The sequence below is a fragment of the Erpetoichthys calabaricus genome, chromosome 7 (assembly GCF_900747795.2).
Source record: "Erpetoichthys calabaricus chromosome 7, fErpCal1.3, whole genome shotgun sequence".
Classification (NCBI taxonomy): Eukaryota; Metazoa; Chordata; class Cladistia; order Polypteriformes; family Polypteridae; genus Erpetoichthys; species Erpetoichthys calabaricus.
In genome coordinates, this window is record NC_041400.2 from 194,380,674 (window position 1) to 194,398,779 (window position 18,106).

The 18,106-nt window shown below is 43.0% G+C and overlaps 1 protein-coding gene across 4 annotated transcripts in view; it reads left to right on the forward strand.

Annotated features, from left to right (window-relative positions):
- The window catches only part of LOC114654202 (ADAMTS-like protein 1), a 388,522-nt gene that overhangs the window by 353,448 nt on the left and 16,968 nt on the right, over positions 1 to 18,106 (forward strand). For all 4 annotated transcript variants that reach the window (XM_051929878.1, XM_051929877.1, XM_051929879.1 and 1 more), the window contains 2 exons: positions 14,886 to 15,013; positions 15,550 to 15,678. In XM_051929878.1, the coding sequence (XP_051785838.1) occupies positions 14,886 to 15,013; positions 15,550 to 15,678 (257 nt within the window). The remainder of the gene's footprint in view (positions 1 to 14,885; positions 15,014 to 15,549; positions 15,679 to 18,106) is intronic.

The window sequence follows — 18,106 nt, forward strand, 5'->3', positions numbered from 1 at the left end:
AAGGAGGCCAGCGTGTTCAGATATAAACCCTTGACACATATTTTTAGGAAGTCACTGCGTACTGGAGAGATTCCAAAGGACTGGAAAATGGCAAATATCATCCCATTATATAAATAGGGTGACAGGGCAGATCCAAGCAACTATAGGCCAGTAAGCTTAACATGCATCACAGGAAAATTAATGGAAGGAATTATTAAGGATAACAGTGAGCAACACCTGACAAGGACAGGAGTTATTAGGAACAGTCTGTGTGGGGTCAGAAGAGGGAGGTTGTGTTTTGCTGACATGCTGGAATTCTATGAGGAAGCAACAAAAGGATACGATCAAAGTGGAGCAGATGATGTTATTTATCTGGACTTTCAGAAAGCATTTGATAAGGTGCCACATGAGAGGGTGGGCATCAAATTAAAAGAAGTGGGAGTTCAGGGTGATGTTTTTAGATGGGTACAGAATTGGCTCAGACACAGGAAGCAGAGGGTGACGGTGTGAGGAGCCTCATCAGAACTGGGTGATGTTAAGAGTGGTGACCAGCAGGGGTCAGTGCTAGGGCTGCTGCTATTTTTAATATCTATAAATGATTTAGATAGTAATATAAGTAACATGCTGTTTAAGTTTGCAGATGATACCAAGAGAGGTGGATTAGCAGATAATTTGGAATCCGTTATATCATCACAGAAGGACTTGGACAGCAGACAGGCTTGGGCAGATTTGTGGCAGATGAAATTTAATGTCAGTAAATGTAAAGAATTACACATAGGAAGTAAAAATGTGAGGTTTGAATACACAATGGGCAGTCGGAAAATCGAGAGTCCACCTTAAGAGAAGGATTAGGAGTCATAGTGAACTCTAAGCTATCGATGTCCCGACAGTGTTCAGAAGCCATTAAGAAGGCTAACAGATTGTCCAGTTATATAGCGCCTTGATGTATGCAGTACAAGTCACAGGAGGTTCTGCTCAAGCTTTATAACACACTGGTGAGGCCTCATCTGGAGTCCTGTGTGCAGTTTTGGTCTTCAAAAAGACATAACAGCACTAGAGAAGGTCCAGAGAAGAGCAACTAGGCTGATTACGGGGGGCTACAGGGGGTGAATTATGAGGAAAGATTAAAAGAGGTGAGCCTTTACAGTTTAAGAAAAAGAAGATTAAGAGGTGACATGATTGAAGTGTTTAAAATTATGAAGGGAATTAGTCCAGTGGATTGAGACTGGTTTTTTTAAAACTAGCTCATCAAGAACACGTTGACACAGATGGAAACTCGTGAAGGGTAAATTTCGCACCAACATTTAGGAAGTTTTTCTTTACACAAAGAACGATAGACACTTGGAATAAGCTACCAAGTAGTGTGGTAGACAGTAAGACGTTGGGAACTTTCAAAACTCGACTTGATGTTTTTTTGGAAGAAGTAAGTGGATAGGACTGGTGAGCTTTGTTGGGCTGAATGGCCTGTTCTCGTCCAGAGTGTTCTAATGTTTTAAAATCTATGTTATTTGGTTTGGAGACGGTGGCACAGGAGACAGAGCTGGAGGTGGCAGAGATAAAGATGCTAAGATTTGCATTGGGTGTGATGAGGGTGGATAGGATTAGAAATGAGGACATTAGAAGGTCAGCTGAGGTTGGACGGTTGGGAGACAAAGTCAGAGAGTCGAGATTGTGTTGGTTTGGACATGTGCAGAGGAGAGATGCTGGGTATTTTGGGAGAAGGGTGCTAAGGATAGAGCTGTCAGGTAAGAGGAAAAGAGGAAGGCTTAAGAGAAGGTGGTGAGAGAGGACATGCAGGTGATGGGTATGACAGAACAAGATGGAGAATACAGGAAGATATGGAAGAAGATGATTCGCTGTGGTGACTCCTAAAAGGAGCAGCCGAGAGAAGTAGAATTGTCTTGCGGTTCACTCCTCAAATATCTTTCCTCATATCTTGAGTATACGAGAAAGTCGAGGGGAGACCACTCCCGATTTCTTTTCTTGCTGGAAGATTTTTTTTCATAGTGTTGTTGCAAACTCAATTTCATGCAAATTGCTTCACTCATCCCTAACTGAGACTAGTTTTAACTCATTGACCGCTGGATCATTTATAACCAGGATGCTGCAGTAGAGGTCAATGCATATGCGATAAAAGATCAGCGCTCGTAAAAAACATAATAGAAAGCAACGGTTCATTATCAATGGTAACGCTATGAAAACTCTGAAAATGTAAATAAATCCAATGAAAAATGTACAGAAACTGTTAACTACGCCATTTTCACCAGCAACACGACTAAAAATCTGCATTGGAATAAGAGTCCTGGAAGCATGGCGCCACCCAGAGTGCAGAGTAAGAAGCACACGCGCCGCAAACACAGTGCGCTTCTTTGTGATGTCCACATACATATTTGGTAGCTGTTTGCTCTTGGGGGCGGCCAAATGTCCATGTAGTGCTGACACCTTGTGATGAAGAAATGCCTTTGGGACAGCGGTCTGCATCGGTGCCAAAGTCAACAGGTTCCACATCATCGTCATTGATTGTTGATTTGTTGTTGATGGTTCTTGAATGTACATAATTGTATTATCGTGACAGTTCCCTCTACTTACCCTTTACCTAGGGGTAAGTATACTCATCATATTCGTTACCGGGTTGGTCAACTGTTGCACCTTAAGATTAACACACGCATACGTAGCTATACGCATACACACAGAAACTCAACAGTGCACTATGAATGACAAACACACAGCTGGTTAATCTCTAGCACTTTGAACCACATTGGTGCCTTAGGAATAACACATCTTGTCACTCTCTCAGCACTTTAAGAGACTTACTTATTGTCGGCATGAATAACATACAATGTTTTAAATAATTCTCAGACCTAAATATTACTTTTAGTCTACAAGAATACATTTAAACATACAAAGACTCAGTACTCTTGACTATCTGCCATTTTTCAGCCAATAATGCCTTACTTGACGTCCTGTTCCCTACTTTTGGGTGGAGCTCTCACCCTCAGCCTTAATAAACCTCGCAGGACAGAGCGCATGGCAAACCACCGGCTGCACCAGGTGCTCAAAGAAAACTACCTTATTACTTCAATCACACTAGACATTAAAACAAAGCAGAGAACGTTAAAAGCAGCGTGGTATTTATTACAGGAATAATAATACCAGTGAAACAAAGAATAATAGAAAATAGGACTGATAATAAAGTCTGGATATATATATAGTCTTTAGGAAAAGCTTACGAAAAAGTAAAGATGACAAGGATGAATGTCTCAGGTGATTTGTAATCTTAGCACTCGTAGTTGTTCATGAGATGCTTTTCTGACGGTCAGATGGAAACAGCCACACGTTGCCAGCGCCCCCTTCTGACGTCGCTCTGTTCTCTTCATCCCTTCTTCTTCCTCCCTCCTATGTCGCTCTTCAGACGAGGCATATTTATTATTAAACTAGACAAAGAGCCCGTTTCGACAACGTAAGATGAAATGGGTACGAGTGGAATAGTAATAAGTATAAGCACCACAAACCTGATGTAGGTGTATTGAATGAATGCGTAATTAGGCCTCGAGCTGTAGTCGAAGTCGCCTTTCAGGCCTCTAGAGCTTTAATCGAAGTCGCCTTTCTCTTTGAATTTTTGCGGCCGTAAATCCGCCGCCTGCCGCGATGTTGGGTTTGGATGTCGGTCAAAGTCGCCTTTCTTTTTGAATTTTCGTGGCTGTAAATCCGCCGCCTGCCGCGATGTCGATCTCGTAAGGTTTTTCGGGTAGCTGCGCAGAAGGCGACTGTGCATTCGGCTTCGGACGGACGTGAGTGAGTGACTGAGTGAGTAAGTGAGTGAGTGAGTGAGTAGGCTGGCGAATTACATACAAGATTCTACTGGGGGGTTTTGCAAGATGTGATTGTTAGATATGCTGATTGGCTGGCTGTCAATATGATGAATTAATTCACTGTCCGTTTTCCCAAACAAAAAAACTTTTTTTGATGTTGCCTGAGGTATTGGCATGTCTTCCTTTCCCAGGCTATAAAATGATTTAGCTACTTGTTGTCGCAGATGCCCAGGTTATTAACTAATCAATAGCCTTAGGCACCAGCATGTCTTTCTTTCTTTGTTGGAACAGCTGTTTTAAAAGTGAGGTACAACTGGGAAGAGGATATGCTTTGATGTGTCCTGAGTTTAGTTAATCTGTTGTTGTCTTGAGTGAAATATAAAATGAAAATATAATGCAAAATGTAAAGATTATGTACCCCACAACAATAATATAAAAATATAATCATTGTCTTGCGGTTTGCTCCTCAAATTTCCATCCCCCATATCTATACGAGTGTACGAAAAAGTCCAGGGGAGACCACTCCCTATTCAACCGGTGTTCTTATGCATTTTATTTGTCCAATGAGGCTTCTGTCTGAGGCTTTTAACCTTGGAGAACACAAAGGTAACATTTGTGTCTTCATTAATGTTCAAAATCATTTCTATCTTTCCATTATGTCATTATTGTTTTTTTTTTCTTTATGGGCACCGCCATTTTATATTCTTTTGTTTATCATCTCCACACATTTTGTTTTAGCCAGGGCCTGATCCCTAAGGCTAAATGAGGATTAGACGATCAAATGTAAGTCAGTAAACACGCCAAGATTGAAACCAGAAAATTAGACCCATCCTTCGTCAAGCCGAAACAAAATCCTAATTTGAAGTCAGAGAGAAGTAGACAAAAGTTGTAATACCAGAAAAACAAAAAACTAAACAAACTGAACAATTCTTTCAGGGGCCAGGCTGCCTGGGGCGAGGCCTGCTCTGTGTTGTTGATAACATTTTGTATTTAGCATATTTTGACCCTTTTAATCACATTGGTTTTGTGTCACCCATTTAGGGGCTGTGAGTTTGTGGAATTCATATCGTCACAAAATCAAAGAAGCCACAGAAGGGTTTGGGACAGCCACCTGTGTATGGTTTGGGACAGCCACCCAAACCAAGCCAGGTGTATTATTCCCTGGCTGCAAAAATGGTTTAAAGGTTTGTACTGATGTGTACAGATTAGAGTCCAGAACATAACTGAACTGAGAGGATGAAGGAAAGGCGGCGGTTTTAAAGGTCAGTATAGGAAGTGACATCAAAGGGGCAGGAACCAGAAGGGTCTTCATCCATAGGCTCGCACCCGAAAGTGACGTCAAAGGGGCCGGAACCAGGAATGACGTCATCAGGGCCTGATAGAATTTCCTGTGAACGGTCTACAGAAAAACGTCAGAAAGAGTCAGTGCAGTCTGTTACCTCTCGGTCTGATTCAGAACTACTCTCATGCAAGCCCTTTAGCTTCCTCCCATGCGCATGTGACAATATTTAGCTCTGGATCCAGGGGTGATGCCAGTTAGGGGTCCAAGGCAGGGCACAGGTTTTTAGTAAAAGCAGTGTGCTTAGCCTCTGGGTGGGTGTAGCTGCACGTGATGGAATGGACGAGCGGCCCTGGGGTGTTGATGGGGGCATCCACGGAGCCTGTACTCGCGTGTAAGACATGCCCTGTTTAGCCGATTTCCTTATTAGAGAACCTGTGCCCACTAAAGCATAAAAGTAGCCTGAGTAGGGCAGAGAGTGGAGAGATTGGGGGGAAAAAACTAAATGAAAAGTGGGAGGTTAAAGCAAAAGGAAAGAGAAAGAAGAGCACAGAGGCAAGCAGTTGGGGATGTGGCAGAGTTGAGCAAGCAGTTGGTACTCACAGGGCAGGGTTGTGCCTGTTGAGCGTCTAAAGACCAGGAGCGACCAACTGCGCCAAGTGGCCCAGTGATGGCGGTGGGATAAAGGAGCAAAGCTCGAGATGTCCTCTCTGACAGTGAGGGCTGGCAGTGAGGGCACAAGCCAGTTTACAAGATGACTGTCCTTGTTGGTGGACATCGCCTCTTGCAGAGGAAACCTCAATAAGGGTCTGAAGAGGAGACGTCAGTTTGAGGAGGAAACATCGCAGCTCATGAAAATTTAATTGGTATGTCCTGGCTCTGTTCTAACTTTAACTTCTTTATTGGATTATAGTCATGTACCAACTTACGGCTCCATTGTCCGTACGTGAAATTATCCATATATGTCGAAGATCGACATATGAGTATCAGTATGAGTATATATACATCATTGCAGTTGAGGCTCTGTGGGTCACATGGTAGGCATGCCATACCTGCCAGTCTTGGCATCGCAACCATCTGCACTCCAGGTTCGCATATGGCAGAGTCTCTTGACCCTTGGATTGTGCCACCAGTGGGCCGTTGTTGACGGATGGGCTGCCTAAGCTAGTGTTTCTCAGTGGTGGGTTTCCAGCATTGGATTGTGAGTGAGCCTTGGTGGGTTACAAGTGGGTCACCTAAGTGATTGGCAGTGCTGTTTTCCTGTTTCACCAACAGGGACCTCCCAATCGTGCTTGTTTCACCAGGGCTGCATGTTGTAATTGCTGCTAGTGAATAAGTCTTCAACTTAAAAAGGATAACCGGGATGCTGGGAGGTGAGACCTTGACGGTTGAGAAACACCAATGGAAGGAAAGGCAGTGCGGGCCCAATGCATGAGAATCAGCCGCGGGGAGCAGCGGCTAACAAGCAAACCATAAAGGGTCAGAAAACATACGAGACCCTGTGAAATAATAATAATAATAATAATAATAATGATAATCATGAGAGATTTATTACTGTGGCTGGTTTGGGGAATTTCCAGGACGTTATTATCTTATTGTTTTCCTAAGGCCCTCGGCCACAAGTATGAATCGGCTGAACTCGGTTAGCCATTTGTCAGTTGGCACAGGACTTTACTTTGTTGATTTTAACCTCCACTTAGACCTTATTTTAATCAGGGATTAGTTATTTAATTATTTAAGAAGAAACCCGCACTGCACTCTTCATTTCTTGAACTTTGGATTGTTTTAATGAAAGCATTGAGCACTCTTTTGAGGCACATACTCTTACTGTTTTGTGTTCTCATTGCCCAGTCCACCTTAATTTATGACTGTCAATGTCCAGGTTCAAGGGGGAGTATGCCAGCTGCGGGCAATCCGGGCATCACGGTTCCTTGGCTTGATATTTGTTTAGCAGTATTAGATTAATTTTTTTTCATTTTCTGTCAATGCCATGCTCTGTTTTAATACAGACACTGACATTCATTGCCATGTTCTCTAGTAAACCACCTGGAGGCACAGGATGTCATACACATGACAGGAAAGAAGGTCAGCGCTGACATCCTGTAACTTTTCAAGACGTAGAAAACAGTTGTGCAAAGCATTCTTGTTTTGATCTTCTGGTTCACAGCCTAATAAGCATGTTTCTTTGATTCAGACGTTTGGTTCATGTATAGCATTTCACAGAGGTTTCATAGACTGCTGGAGGGAAGAAATGCAATGTAATTTATCGCTACAAATGATTGTGATGCGCCATCTGTTGGAATGAAAAATCAAATGCATTTTGTTAATTCAAATGTTTGGGCTGCACCATTTGCTGAAATGAAAAATGCAATGCAGTTTAATTAGTACAAATGTTTGTGAGCACCATCTGTTAGAATGAAAAATGCAATGCATTTTGTTAAACAAATGTTTGGTCTACACCATCTGTTGGAATGAAAATTCAGTGCATTTTATTACCACAAATGTTTGGGATGCACCATCTCTTGGAATGAAAAATGCAATGCATTTTGTTAATACAAATGTTTGGGCTGCACCTTCTATTGAAATGAAAAATGCAATGCAGTTTATTACCACAAATGTTTGTGATGCACCATCTGTTAGAATGAAAAATGCAATGCATTTTGTTAATACAAATGTTTGGGCTGCACCATTTGCTGAAATGAAAAATGCAATGCAGTTAGTACAAATGTTTGTGAGCACCATCTGTTAGAATGAAAAATGCAATGCATTTTGTTAATACAAATGTTTGGTCTGCACCATCTGTTGGAATGAAAATTCAGTGCATTTTATTACCACAAATGTTTGGGCCGCACCTTCTGTTGAAATGAAAAATGCAATGCAGTTTATTACCACAAATGTTTGTGATGCACCATCTGTTAGAATGAAAAATGCAATGCATTTTGTTAATACAAATGTTTGGTCTGAACCATCTGTTGGAATGAAAAATGCAGTGCATTTTGTTAATACAAATGTTTGGGCTGCACCATTTGCTAAAATGCAATGCAGTTAGTACAAATGTTTGTGATGCACCATCTGTTAGAATGAAAATTAAGTGTATTTTATTACCACAAATGTTTGGGCTACACCTTCTGTTGAAATGAAAAATGCAATGCAGTTTATTACCACAAATGTTTGTGATGCACCATCTGTTAGAATGAAAAATGCAATGCATTTTGTTAATACAAATGTTTGGTCTGAACCATCTGTTGGAATGAAAAATGCAGTGCATTTTGTTAATACAAATGTTTGGGCTGCACCATTTGCTAAAATGCAATGCAGTTAGTACAAATGTTTGTGATGCACCATCTGTTAGAATGAAAAATGCAATGCAATTTATTACCACAAATGTTTGTTAAGCGCCATCTCTTTTGGAATGACATGCAAAGCATTTTATTACTATATATATTATAGAATACATTCCAAAAGATGGGAGAAGCTCCTCACTGCAGCATGTGGAATGGGATGTGCCTAAACATGGGCATGGGGTTAAATGTTTAACACCATCTTTAATTCCTAGATGTTGCTTGTTTTAGTCCTGCCAACCCCCACGCTAGGCAGGCAAGACATAGTCTGCACGCAAATATTGAAAATTACACTTTGTCTTGGTTTACTTGGCAGTCATCATTATTTAAGTCAGGTGATCCTCCCACGATCCCAGTACAGACCGCAGTGTAACTAGGCATTTTGTCCTTTCAGTGGCTGTAGTCTGATGACTGTCACTACCGGCATGCAGAATGGGACGTGACACCTTTGGATTATGGGTGGAGTTTAACATTTAACCTGAATCATGTTTAGCCACACCCCTTTCTGCAAGCTGCAGCGAGACTTAGTGGATAGATGGTGCACTACAAACGTGAACACTGAATACACTGAGGCCTACGTTGAATACTTAGATTGGACAGGTAGTACAGCTAATATGAATAATTAATTATAAAATCAGCTATTTCGAGTAGTAATGGTCATTTGATATTATGATCAGTTTTTTTCATTAATTGTTTTTTTTTTTTTTTGTGGCATTTCCTGATAAGTTTTGGGAACTTTTGAAGATCAATGAATCTGATTCTGGCATCTCTTTCTCTCAAGGCTTTGTTTTGAGAAATTACAATAACATTGAGTGTATATTACGCAACGCCATTTTGTTTTGTTAAGAGCACCACCACTTTAGAGCGACTGTGTTGGTGGTCTCTACAGCAGCCCCTCCTTTAGTCAACTGGGATCATCGGCACAATCACATTCCTGAATCATCCGAGATTTAGAAACACTTAGTGCTGGTGTGCAGTTCTTCGGCTGTTTAGTTCTTCCTGATTAATCTTCTTAGTGTTTACTCTTGAGAGTCTTTCAGGCTCGTAATTCTGTGTAAATGTGGTTAACCCCGTAAGGCTCTCAGCTTTAGCTGTTATAATACAGGGTGAGCCAAAATGAAGTATCCCATCTCTCAGTGTCATAGGCAGCCGGGTTGGTGGGGGTCCTTTGACAGGCGATCCCCTGTCGTTTTCAGTCGGCCATACGCCTTAGTCCGGTGCGCAAGCGTTCTCCAAAAATAATGAATCCATCATCACTGCGCAGCACGCCTTCTGAATGCACTTCAGCATTCCTCATAACGGTGACGTCCCATATCGGAAAACAATTCAAAATTTAGTCAGATGGGTACAACATTGAACAGAAAATCTCCAGGCCGTCCTCAGACTGTATGAATGCCTGAACACATCCAAGCTGTAAGGGCATCCATTGTGCAGTCTGCTAGACGTTCAGCACTGCGGCATTTTCAACACGTCTTTGATTTTACATGAGGACCTTCATTTCCATCCATACACAATGATGGCAGTGCAGGAACTCTACTGGGAGAGCCGTAGAGAGTTGTGCGCCGACATTCTGCAAACCGTTCATCGAGATGCCATCGTCATGTGACATCAGCGACCAGGCACATTTCCATTTGAATGGCAGCGTAAATAAGCAAAACTTTGGCTATTGGGCTGAAACCAACCCTGGTGAACTTCATCAGAGACCCCTGCACAGTGAGCACACGGGTTACAGTTTGGGGCGCCATTGCAGAATTTGGAATCGTTTGCCCTTACTTGTTTGAGGAGGGGGGAGCAATGGTCACCGTCACTTCTCCAGCATTTTAATGCCACATTGTGAACTTGAAGAAATGGATGTGGTGGATGCCAGGAGCAACAGCTCATGCAGCCTGCGCCGAGGTCCATACTTGTTTTGTTGTTTCCAGAGAAGCTGATCTCCCTGCGCGGCGATGTCAGGTGGCCTTCACATTCGCCTGATCTCACTCTGTGCGATTTCTTCTTGTAAGTCTAAGGTATACACTGTGATGGAATAAAAGGAATTCCACAACAAAAAAAGAGTTGGGGGGGCATCCCCATATAACGTCCAATGGACAAAGAATGCAAAATTGCGGGATCAAAATACTTTCCAGTACCCGATACATGAATACAATAAAGATGCCGCTTTTATACGGTAGAAAATGGCTGGTGGAAGTGATGTGGCAGGAGATGACGTCGTAACTGGTAGACAGAAGCAATGTCATCAGAAGACATCGGAAGTCACGTAAGACTGGAAGTGATGTCATCTTTGGGAGGCCGGAAGTGACGTCATTGCGATGGAGCCAGCAGTGATGTCGTCAAGAGGGAGCCGGATGCGGAAGTGATGATCGGTGGCCATCTTGGGAACCCGGAATTATGGAAGGTTGGTTATTTTCCTTCTTTTTGTCTGACGAAAGAGAGAGAGAGGCGTTAGTACCATAAATCAATCCCCTGTCTCGCGATAATTTCACTCACCTCCGGGTTTGTTGACTGCCTCCTTACGCACATGTGTGTGACAACACACACCGACCTCAAAACCTCGAAGCCCTGACGGACGCTACTTGGCACGAAATGGCCGAGCGAGTCATGCGAACGTTTGGAAATCATCTCGAAGAGCGGATCGCTAACGATGGTCACCACCTTGAAGACATCGTTTTTAAAACACACATTTATTTATCTGGTTTGTACAATGCTATGTACTGTATACCCTGCCGTTCTATCTTAAACTCTGTGAAGTGCCTTGAGCATGGGAAAGGCGCTATATAAATAAAATGTATTATTATTATTACCGTTTCTTGTGTCGTAATGACATTTATTTTGTCTTTTAGCGTTTTTGTAGAAGAAACATTTGAAATGCGGTACTTCTTATTTGCTCACCCTGTACAATGTAGACTGTTAAGCATGAATAGTAGTCAGGACAGTATTCTGATGCCATCTAGTGGATAAAATAAAATCAGGAGGCAACTTGAGGTAACTCATCAATATTCATGAGTGGGGAGGAGCCTTCAACCCAACCACAATGGTGTGTGAACAAGAAGCTGCAAAGCCAGTTTTAGAACAAAATGAAACAGAAACATTAGATCACGGGGGTCAAACTCCGATCCTGGAGGGCTGCAGATTTTAATTCTAACCATCTTCTTAATTAGTGCCCTGTTTATGCTGCTAATTAATTCCTTTTGCCTTAGTTTTAATTCAGTTTTAATTAACTTGACTCAGGCCCCTTAGTTGTTTCTTTTTCCTTAACTAGCGGCCAAACAATAACACACCGCCTCACCCGTGGCCATTACACAATATCTGAAAATAAAGAACAGTGAAGGTCTCAGTAAGGCTGAAATCTCAGCTCACCAAAACAGAAAATCAACAGTTTCGGAGGTGTCTGCTGTGGCAGAATGAGAGCAGCAACGGGCCATGGAATGAAATAACGAGTTTAATTAACAGCAAGAATCGGCTTCTCACTTAGAAACTGGTTGGAGTGAAACTGAGTTTGACGCCCCGATTTAGCTGGTCATCTGTCGGCTCGTTTCACGTCTCAGTTCTGTTTGGCTGCCAGTTAATGAAGAAAAGAATCAATTCAGAAGACTGAATCCTTAAAAACAGGGCTATTAAATTGAATGGAAAAGAAGTGGATTGGCAGTGAAAACTGATTAGGAAAAAGGTGAGAATGAAAACCAGCAGCCACTGTGGCCCTCCAGGCCTGGAGTTTGACGCCTCTGCGTTAGATGAATGAAATGATACTGACCAAAATGTAACTTGGTCACCAGACATTGACACGGATAGTCAAGCTGATGCTTACGTCACCGTGCGACCGAACCGCCGTGATGGGGCCTGGTGAGTCCGTTCACATGAAGGTTCACCGTGGTGCAAGTAGCCGAGTAGCTGAGATCAAGTGGAACGACGAGAAAGACGTTCGCCCCCTAAGCAGTGTGCACAATGCAGCGACTGTCGATGTTTGTTTTGCAGAAATGAGGAAGTTGATAAGTAAGCCTTCCACTTTTTGGTAGGCTACAATAATAAAAGGGGCGTGTCGAACATGCGGATCAGGCACTGACATTCTTGATTTCAAAGATTAATAAAATAACAGTGGGAGGTTGAGCTTTTAGTTACAGGGGGCCCCTAAACTGTGGACCGGTCTGCCTGCTACTATAAGAGATGCCCCTTCGGTCTCAGCTTTTAAGTCCCGGCTGAAGACTCACCACTTCAGTTTAGCACACCCTGACTAGAGCTGCCGATTAACTGTTGTGAGGGATGGCCGGCAGTTTATCCCGGCCAACACTCCCAGGCCGCTAGAGGGAGTCCTCCCTGCAAGATAGAGGTGCCTCGATTTCCCGCAAGGCATTATGGACAATGGAGTTCGGCTGCACAGCCCTGCTTGGATGCCTTGGGGGCTGCCAGGGGACGCTGCAGGGAGGCACAAGTGTTTCTATTATAGCCCGGAAGTACTACCTCGTCACGGGGATGGAAGGAATGAAGTACTTCTGGGCTGAAGAAAAAAAGAAAAGTTTTCATCTGACCCGGAAGTGCTGTGGCATCACATGGACTGAAGGACAGAAACACTTCCGGGTCACGGACTATATAAAGGAAACCCAGCAGACTGAGCCGGAGTTGGGAGGAAGTGCGACAGAGCTGCTGGGTGGAGAGGAGGATTTATTATTGTATTGATTATTGGTTATTATTGTAGTATTATGGAGCTGCTTTGTGCACATTTTGGTTGTAATAAATTCATTATTGGGAATTTTACCTGGTGTTTGGATATATTGTCTGCGGGTTTGGAGGTGCAACAGCGCCCCCTACTGTCGCACTGTGCAGACTGCATCTCTGTTGTCAGTCATTAGCACTAAAACATAAGTAACATGATCGTTCTAATTTGTTACTGACCCTCACCTGTTCTGTTTCTCTTCTCGGTACTCAAATGTGCCACTTGGTGCCCACTGCCCACCTGCCAAGTGGTTTTGCCTGCCTGAGGAAAAGTCATCTCTGATTGAGGATCGCAGGAATCGTGGGGTAGAGGGGTCCTTTCATCGGATTGGCTGTCTCAGCTGTGGAATGGCCAATAGGGGGAGGCAGCTTGATGGCTGTGGTCTCCAGGACTCTAAACAAATCCAAATCATATTATGGGATGTCATCTACTGTTAAATTCTGCTCCATACTTGTAATTTCTTTATTTTTTATATTGTATTGAGGATTTCTTCTGTTTGACCCCCTTCTTTTTGACACCCACTTAACGCCCAACCTACCTGGAAACTGCCTTTCCGGAGGTTTCTTCCATTTTTTTTCCCTACTAGGGTTTTTTTGGGAGTTTTTCCTGTCTTCTTAGAGAGTCAAGGCTGGGGGGCTTTACAAAAATATTGTATTCTCCCCTCTCGTGCACAAGAAGAGGCCACAAAGAAACACACGTCTACAGTCCCCATTGTGACATCGGGCTGTGTGCGGGTGACTGTCACACAAAACGTGTCACACAAAGGACGTGAACTAAATCTGCACCAGTATGGCTGTGGACTCTCGACAGACCTCTCCTACTGTATTTATGTGTTTCTGTTGCACGTAACGACATTTTTTCTTTTTAAAAAAGTTAATCATTTTTGGCTCATTTTACCGGGATAAATATAACGCTAACAGAATTTCCTTTTTTGCTATTAAGATCTTGCGTTTTGAACTTGGTGAAAGATTCGGTTTGACACTTTGGTAACAATCTTAGATCGATTTAGTCACTTCGTCTCATCTCTTGATCCTTTTCATTATAAAAATCATACTGACCTCACCATTGACCAGAAAGGGTTGGCTTCTTGCTTTATTGAACATTAAAATGGTTCAACTGTTACTTACATAAAGCGGCTGTTGCTTGTTAATCAATAGTTGGTTTTGAATTGTAAGTGTCAGGAGGAAAGGTGATCCCTTGCCAGATTTATTCGTGGAGCGTAAGGACAAGATTAGACTGGCATTCCAACCAGGTTGGCAGGTGATCCCCTTGCCCAGGACAGGAGGCCAGAGTAATGGAAGAAACTTGGGGCAAGTTAGTCTATTTGGAGAATATCCTTCCCCAACACGCTAGAGGGCAGCGCTCCTATTGACCTGCCTGCAGAGCATGCTGGGAGTTGTAGTCCCATGGGACAGCCCTGCTGCAAACCATGAGTGCTGTAGCGATGGACCATCCCTTCTTTATGAAACTTCAGCCTGACCTTGTTCCAACACTGGAAGTACTTCTAGCTTATAAGGAAGCCCTGTGCCTCACCTCGGGGAGATGGAGACGGGAGGCAGAGGACAAGGCTTGGCGAAGGAGGAACGATTCGGTGTCCCTGTCTCTACTATGCTGTGTTGCAAAGATATTTGGAAGAAATAACAATCATTGTATTTGAACCCGTGACTGTGTCAGTTGTGTCCAGGATTTGGGGCTCAGTGGTGCCCCCTGTCTTCCACAGACTCTATATATGCATTTCATGTTTTTCTCTTCTTCCTTTCTTTCAGAGTGGGATTGCTGCCAGACGGCTCCCTTCAAATCCTCGCGCCGGGTGCGGCTGACATGGGGTTTTATCGATGCACCGCAAGCAACAGCCTGGGTTTCGTTTCCCTTTCTTCTCACGTCACTCAAGGAGGTATGCCATGATGGCTTGACCCTCTTTTTTTTTTTTTTTTTTAATCTTCCACCAACAGCTTCAAACTGGTATAACAGGCATCAACACCTCCACAGCCAAACATCAGTCACATCTTTTATATAGAATATAGCGCTGAGCTCTTGGGAACCTTCAGTGCTGCAGACATTTTTGTAGACTCTCCCAGTTGTCCTCTGCGGGGACCTCATGGCTAGGATTTTAATGAACTGTGGGACCTCCTGTAGACAGGCGTGTGTGCGTCTTTGTTCATCAGTCCACTTAACCGAATTGACCACAGGTGACTCCAAACAAGGTGCAGAAACATCTCAGTGATGAGCAATAGAATGGGGTGCACCTGAGCCACCTTTCAAGTGTCATCACAAAGGGTCTGAATTCTTGTGCCAATGTGGTATTTCAGTTTTTTCTATTTAACAAAATGTGATAAAACTGAAGGGGTCTGAAGACCCCTATATGCAGGTATTTATGTGGGCATGCACTCAAGATGATAACACCAGTGTTTCTTCTAAAATGTTTAACAGGAAAGCCAGTGATCCGCGCTTCCACTTCTGAGCGGGTGTTCCTGAACACAAGTTCTGTGATGGCAGATGTGGGCAGCACAGTAAAAGTTCTCCTTGGTGCAAATGTCACCCTCAGGTGCCAGGCAGAAGGTGAGCTTATTTGTCTACCGTTTTAGTCCTGTGGATCCAGAAGGAGTGCTATGTTACCATTTATATTTTATTCATTTAACAAATGAAATGTAATTTTTTTTAAGGTCGATACTGAATGTTCTAACTAGGTGTAATGAGGAGTGGGCACTATACCCGATTAGGAGTGGGCACTATGCCCGATTAAGAGTGGGCACTATACCGGATCAACAGGCTTAGCGGAAGACATTCTTTTTCAGCATTCTGGGACTCAACCCACAAAGAAAAAGAAACATAAGCACATTTAAAGAGACAGTCGACAATTACACAATTACAACGGAGACAGAAATAAGATTTAAAAAACATGAAAAATAACATTAAGAGAAACATTCCTATACAATTCTACATCCTTTGAACGATCTGGGCCAAATGTTACCAAATAATTTTTTGATTTAGTTGCTCTCTCAGACCATGTGGACAAGTTAGACAACTTTGGAGCCCAAAATGTTGACCCTGTATTTTCTAGTGTTTTCTTTTATTCCCCAGTGTGCTACTATTTGGACACCAGCGCCACCTGCTGGCACATAACATGTATTTGACTGACCAGGACTAAATTTTGCATAGTTGCTTTTAGGACCGTATGGACAAGACCGACTGCTTTGGAACCTGGGGTTCCCAGTGGGTTTCTTTATCCTGTGCGCTATAGTTCCCAGACCAGTGCCACCTACTGACTCATAGCAAGTATTACAATCCAACACGCTTTGACCAAACTGGACCAAATTTTACATAGTTCCTCTCTAGCACCATACAGACAAGGTAGACTAATTTGGAACCCAAAATTTTTACCTTTGGGTGGGTCTTAGTGGATTTTTTTTTTTTTTTACCTTTCCAATACAGTTTGCACACCAGTGCCACCTGCTGGCTCAGTGCAAGAATTTCAGTTCTATACCCTTTGACCAAACTGAACCAAATTTTGCATAATTCCTCTCTAGCACCACATAGATAAGGTAGACAAATTTGGAACCTACATTTTTTACCTTTGGGTGGGTCCCAGTGGATTTTTTTTTTTTTTTTTACCTTTTTGATAGTTTGCACACACCAGTGCCACCTGTTGGCTCAGTGCAAAAATTGCAATCCTATACCCTTTGACCAAACTGGATCAATTTTGCATAGTTGCTTTTAGGGCCATATGGACAAAACCGACTACTTTGGGCCCCAATATTTTGTTCCTGGGGTTCCCAGTGGGTTTCTTTATCCTGTGTGCTATAGTTCCCAGACCAGTGCCACCTACTGGCTCATAGCAAGTATTACAATCCTACACCCTTTGACCAAACCAGACCAAATTTTGCATAGTTCCTCTCTAGCACCATACAGACAAGGTAGATTAATTTGGAACCCAAAATTTTAACCTTTGGGTGGGTCATAGTGGATTTTTTTTTTTTTTACCTTTTCGATACAGTTTGCACACCAGTGCCACCTGCTGGCTCAGTGCAAGAATTGCAATCCTATACCCTTTGACCAAGCTGGATCAAATTTTGCATACTTGCTTTTAGGACCGTATGGACAAGACCGACTACTTTGGAACCTGGGGTTCCCAGTGGGTTTCTTTATCCTGTGTGCTATAGTTCCCACACTAGTGCCACCTACTGACTCATTGCAAGTATTACAATCCTACACCCTTTGACCAAACTGGACCAAATTTTGCATAGTTCCTCTCTAGCACCATACAGACAAGGTAGACTAATTTGGAACCCAAAATTTTTACCTTTGGGTGGGTCCCAGTGGATTTTTTTTTTTTACCTTTTCGATGCAGTTTGCACACCAGTGCCACCTGCTGGCTCAGTGCAAGAATTGCAGTCCTATACCCTTTGACCAAACTGGATCAATTTTGCATAGTTGCTTTTAGGGCCATATGGACAAAACCGACTACTTTGGGGCCCAATATTTTGTTCCTGGGGTTCCCAGTGGGTTTCTTTATCCTGTGTGCTATAGTTCCCACACTAGTGCCACCTGCTGGCTCATAGCAAGTATTACAATCCAACACCCTTTGACTGAACTGGACTACATTTTACATTGTTGCTCTCTAGGGCCATACGGACAAGATAGACTACTTTGAAGCCCAACATTTTAACCCGGGGGTCCCAGTTTTTTTCTTTTTTCCATTGTGCCACCTGCCTTTCTCATAGGAAGTGAAACAATCAAACAGACTGATGCCACAGTAGCAGACAAAATGACCAGAGCTTAATATGACTTACCCATACAACATGATGTGTGCTGCTACAACCAACTGTAACATACAGAGGAGCGCCGTGCGTTTTAGCAAGGGGGGTGTTGGGTGGGCTCAACTGAGAGTGAAAGCGCTGCACAACACAAAGGAGAATCAAAGGGTTGTTGTTGAACTCCTGCTTTGTTGGCTTTTATTAAATCACAATTAAGCAGACGTACTGTCCAC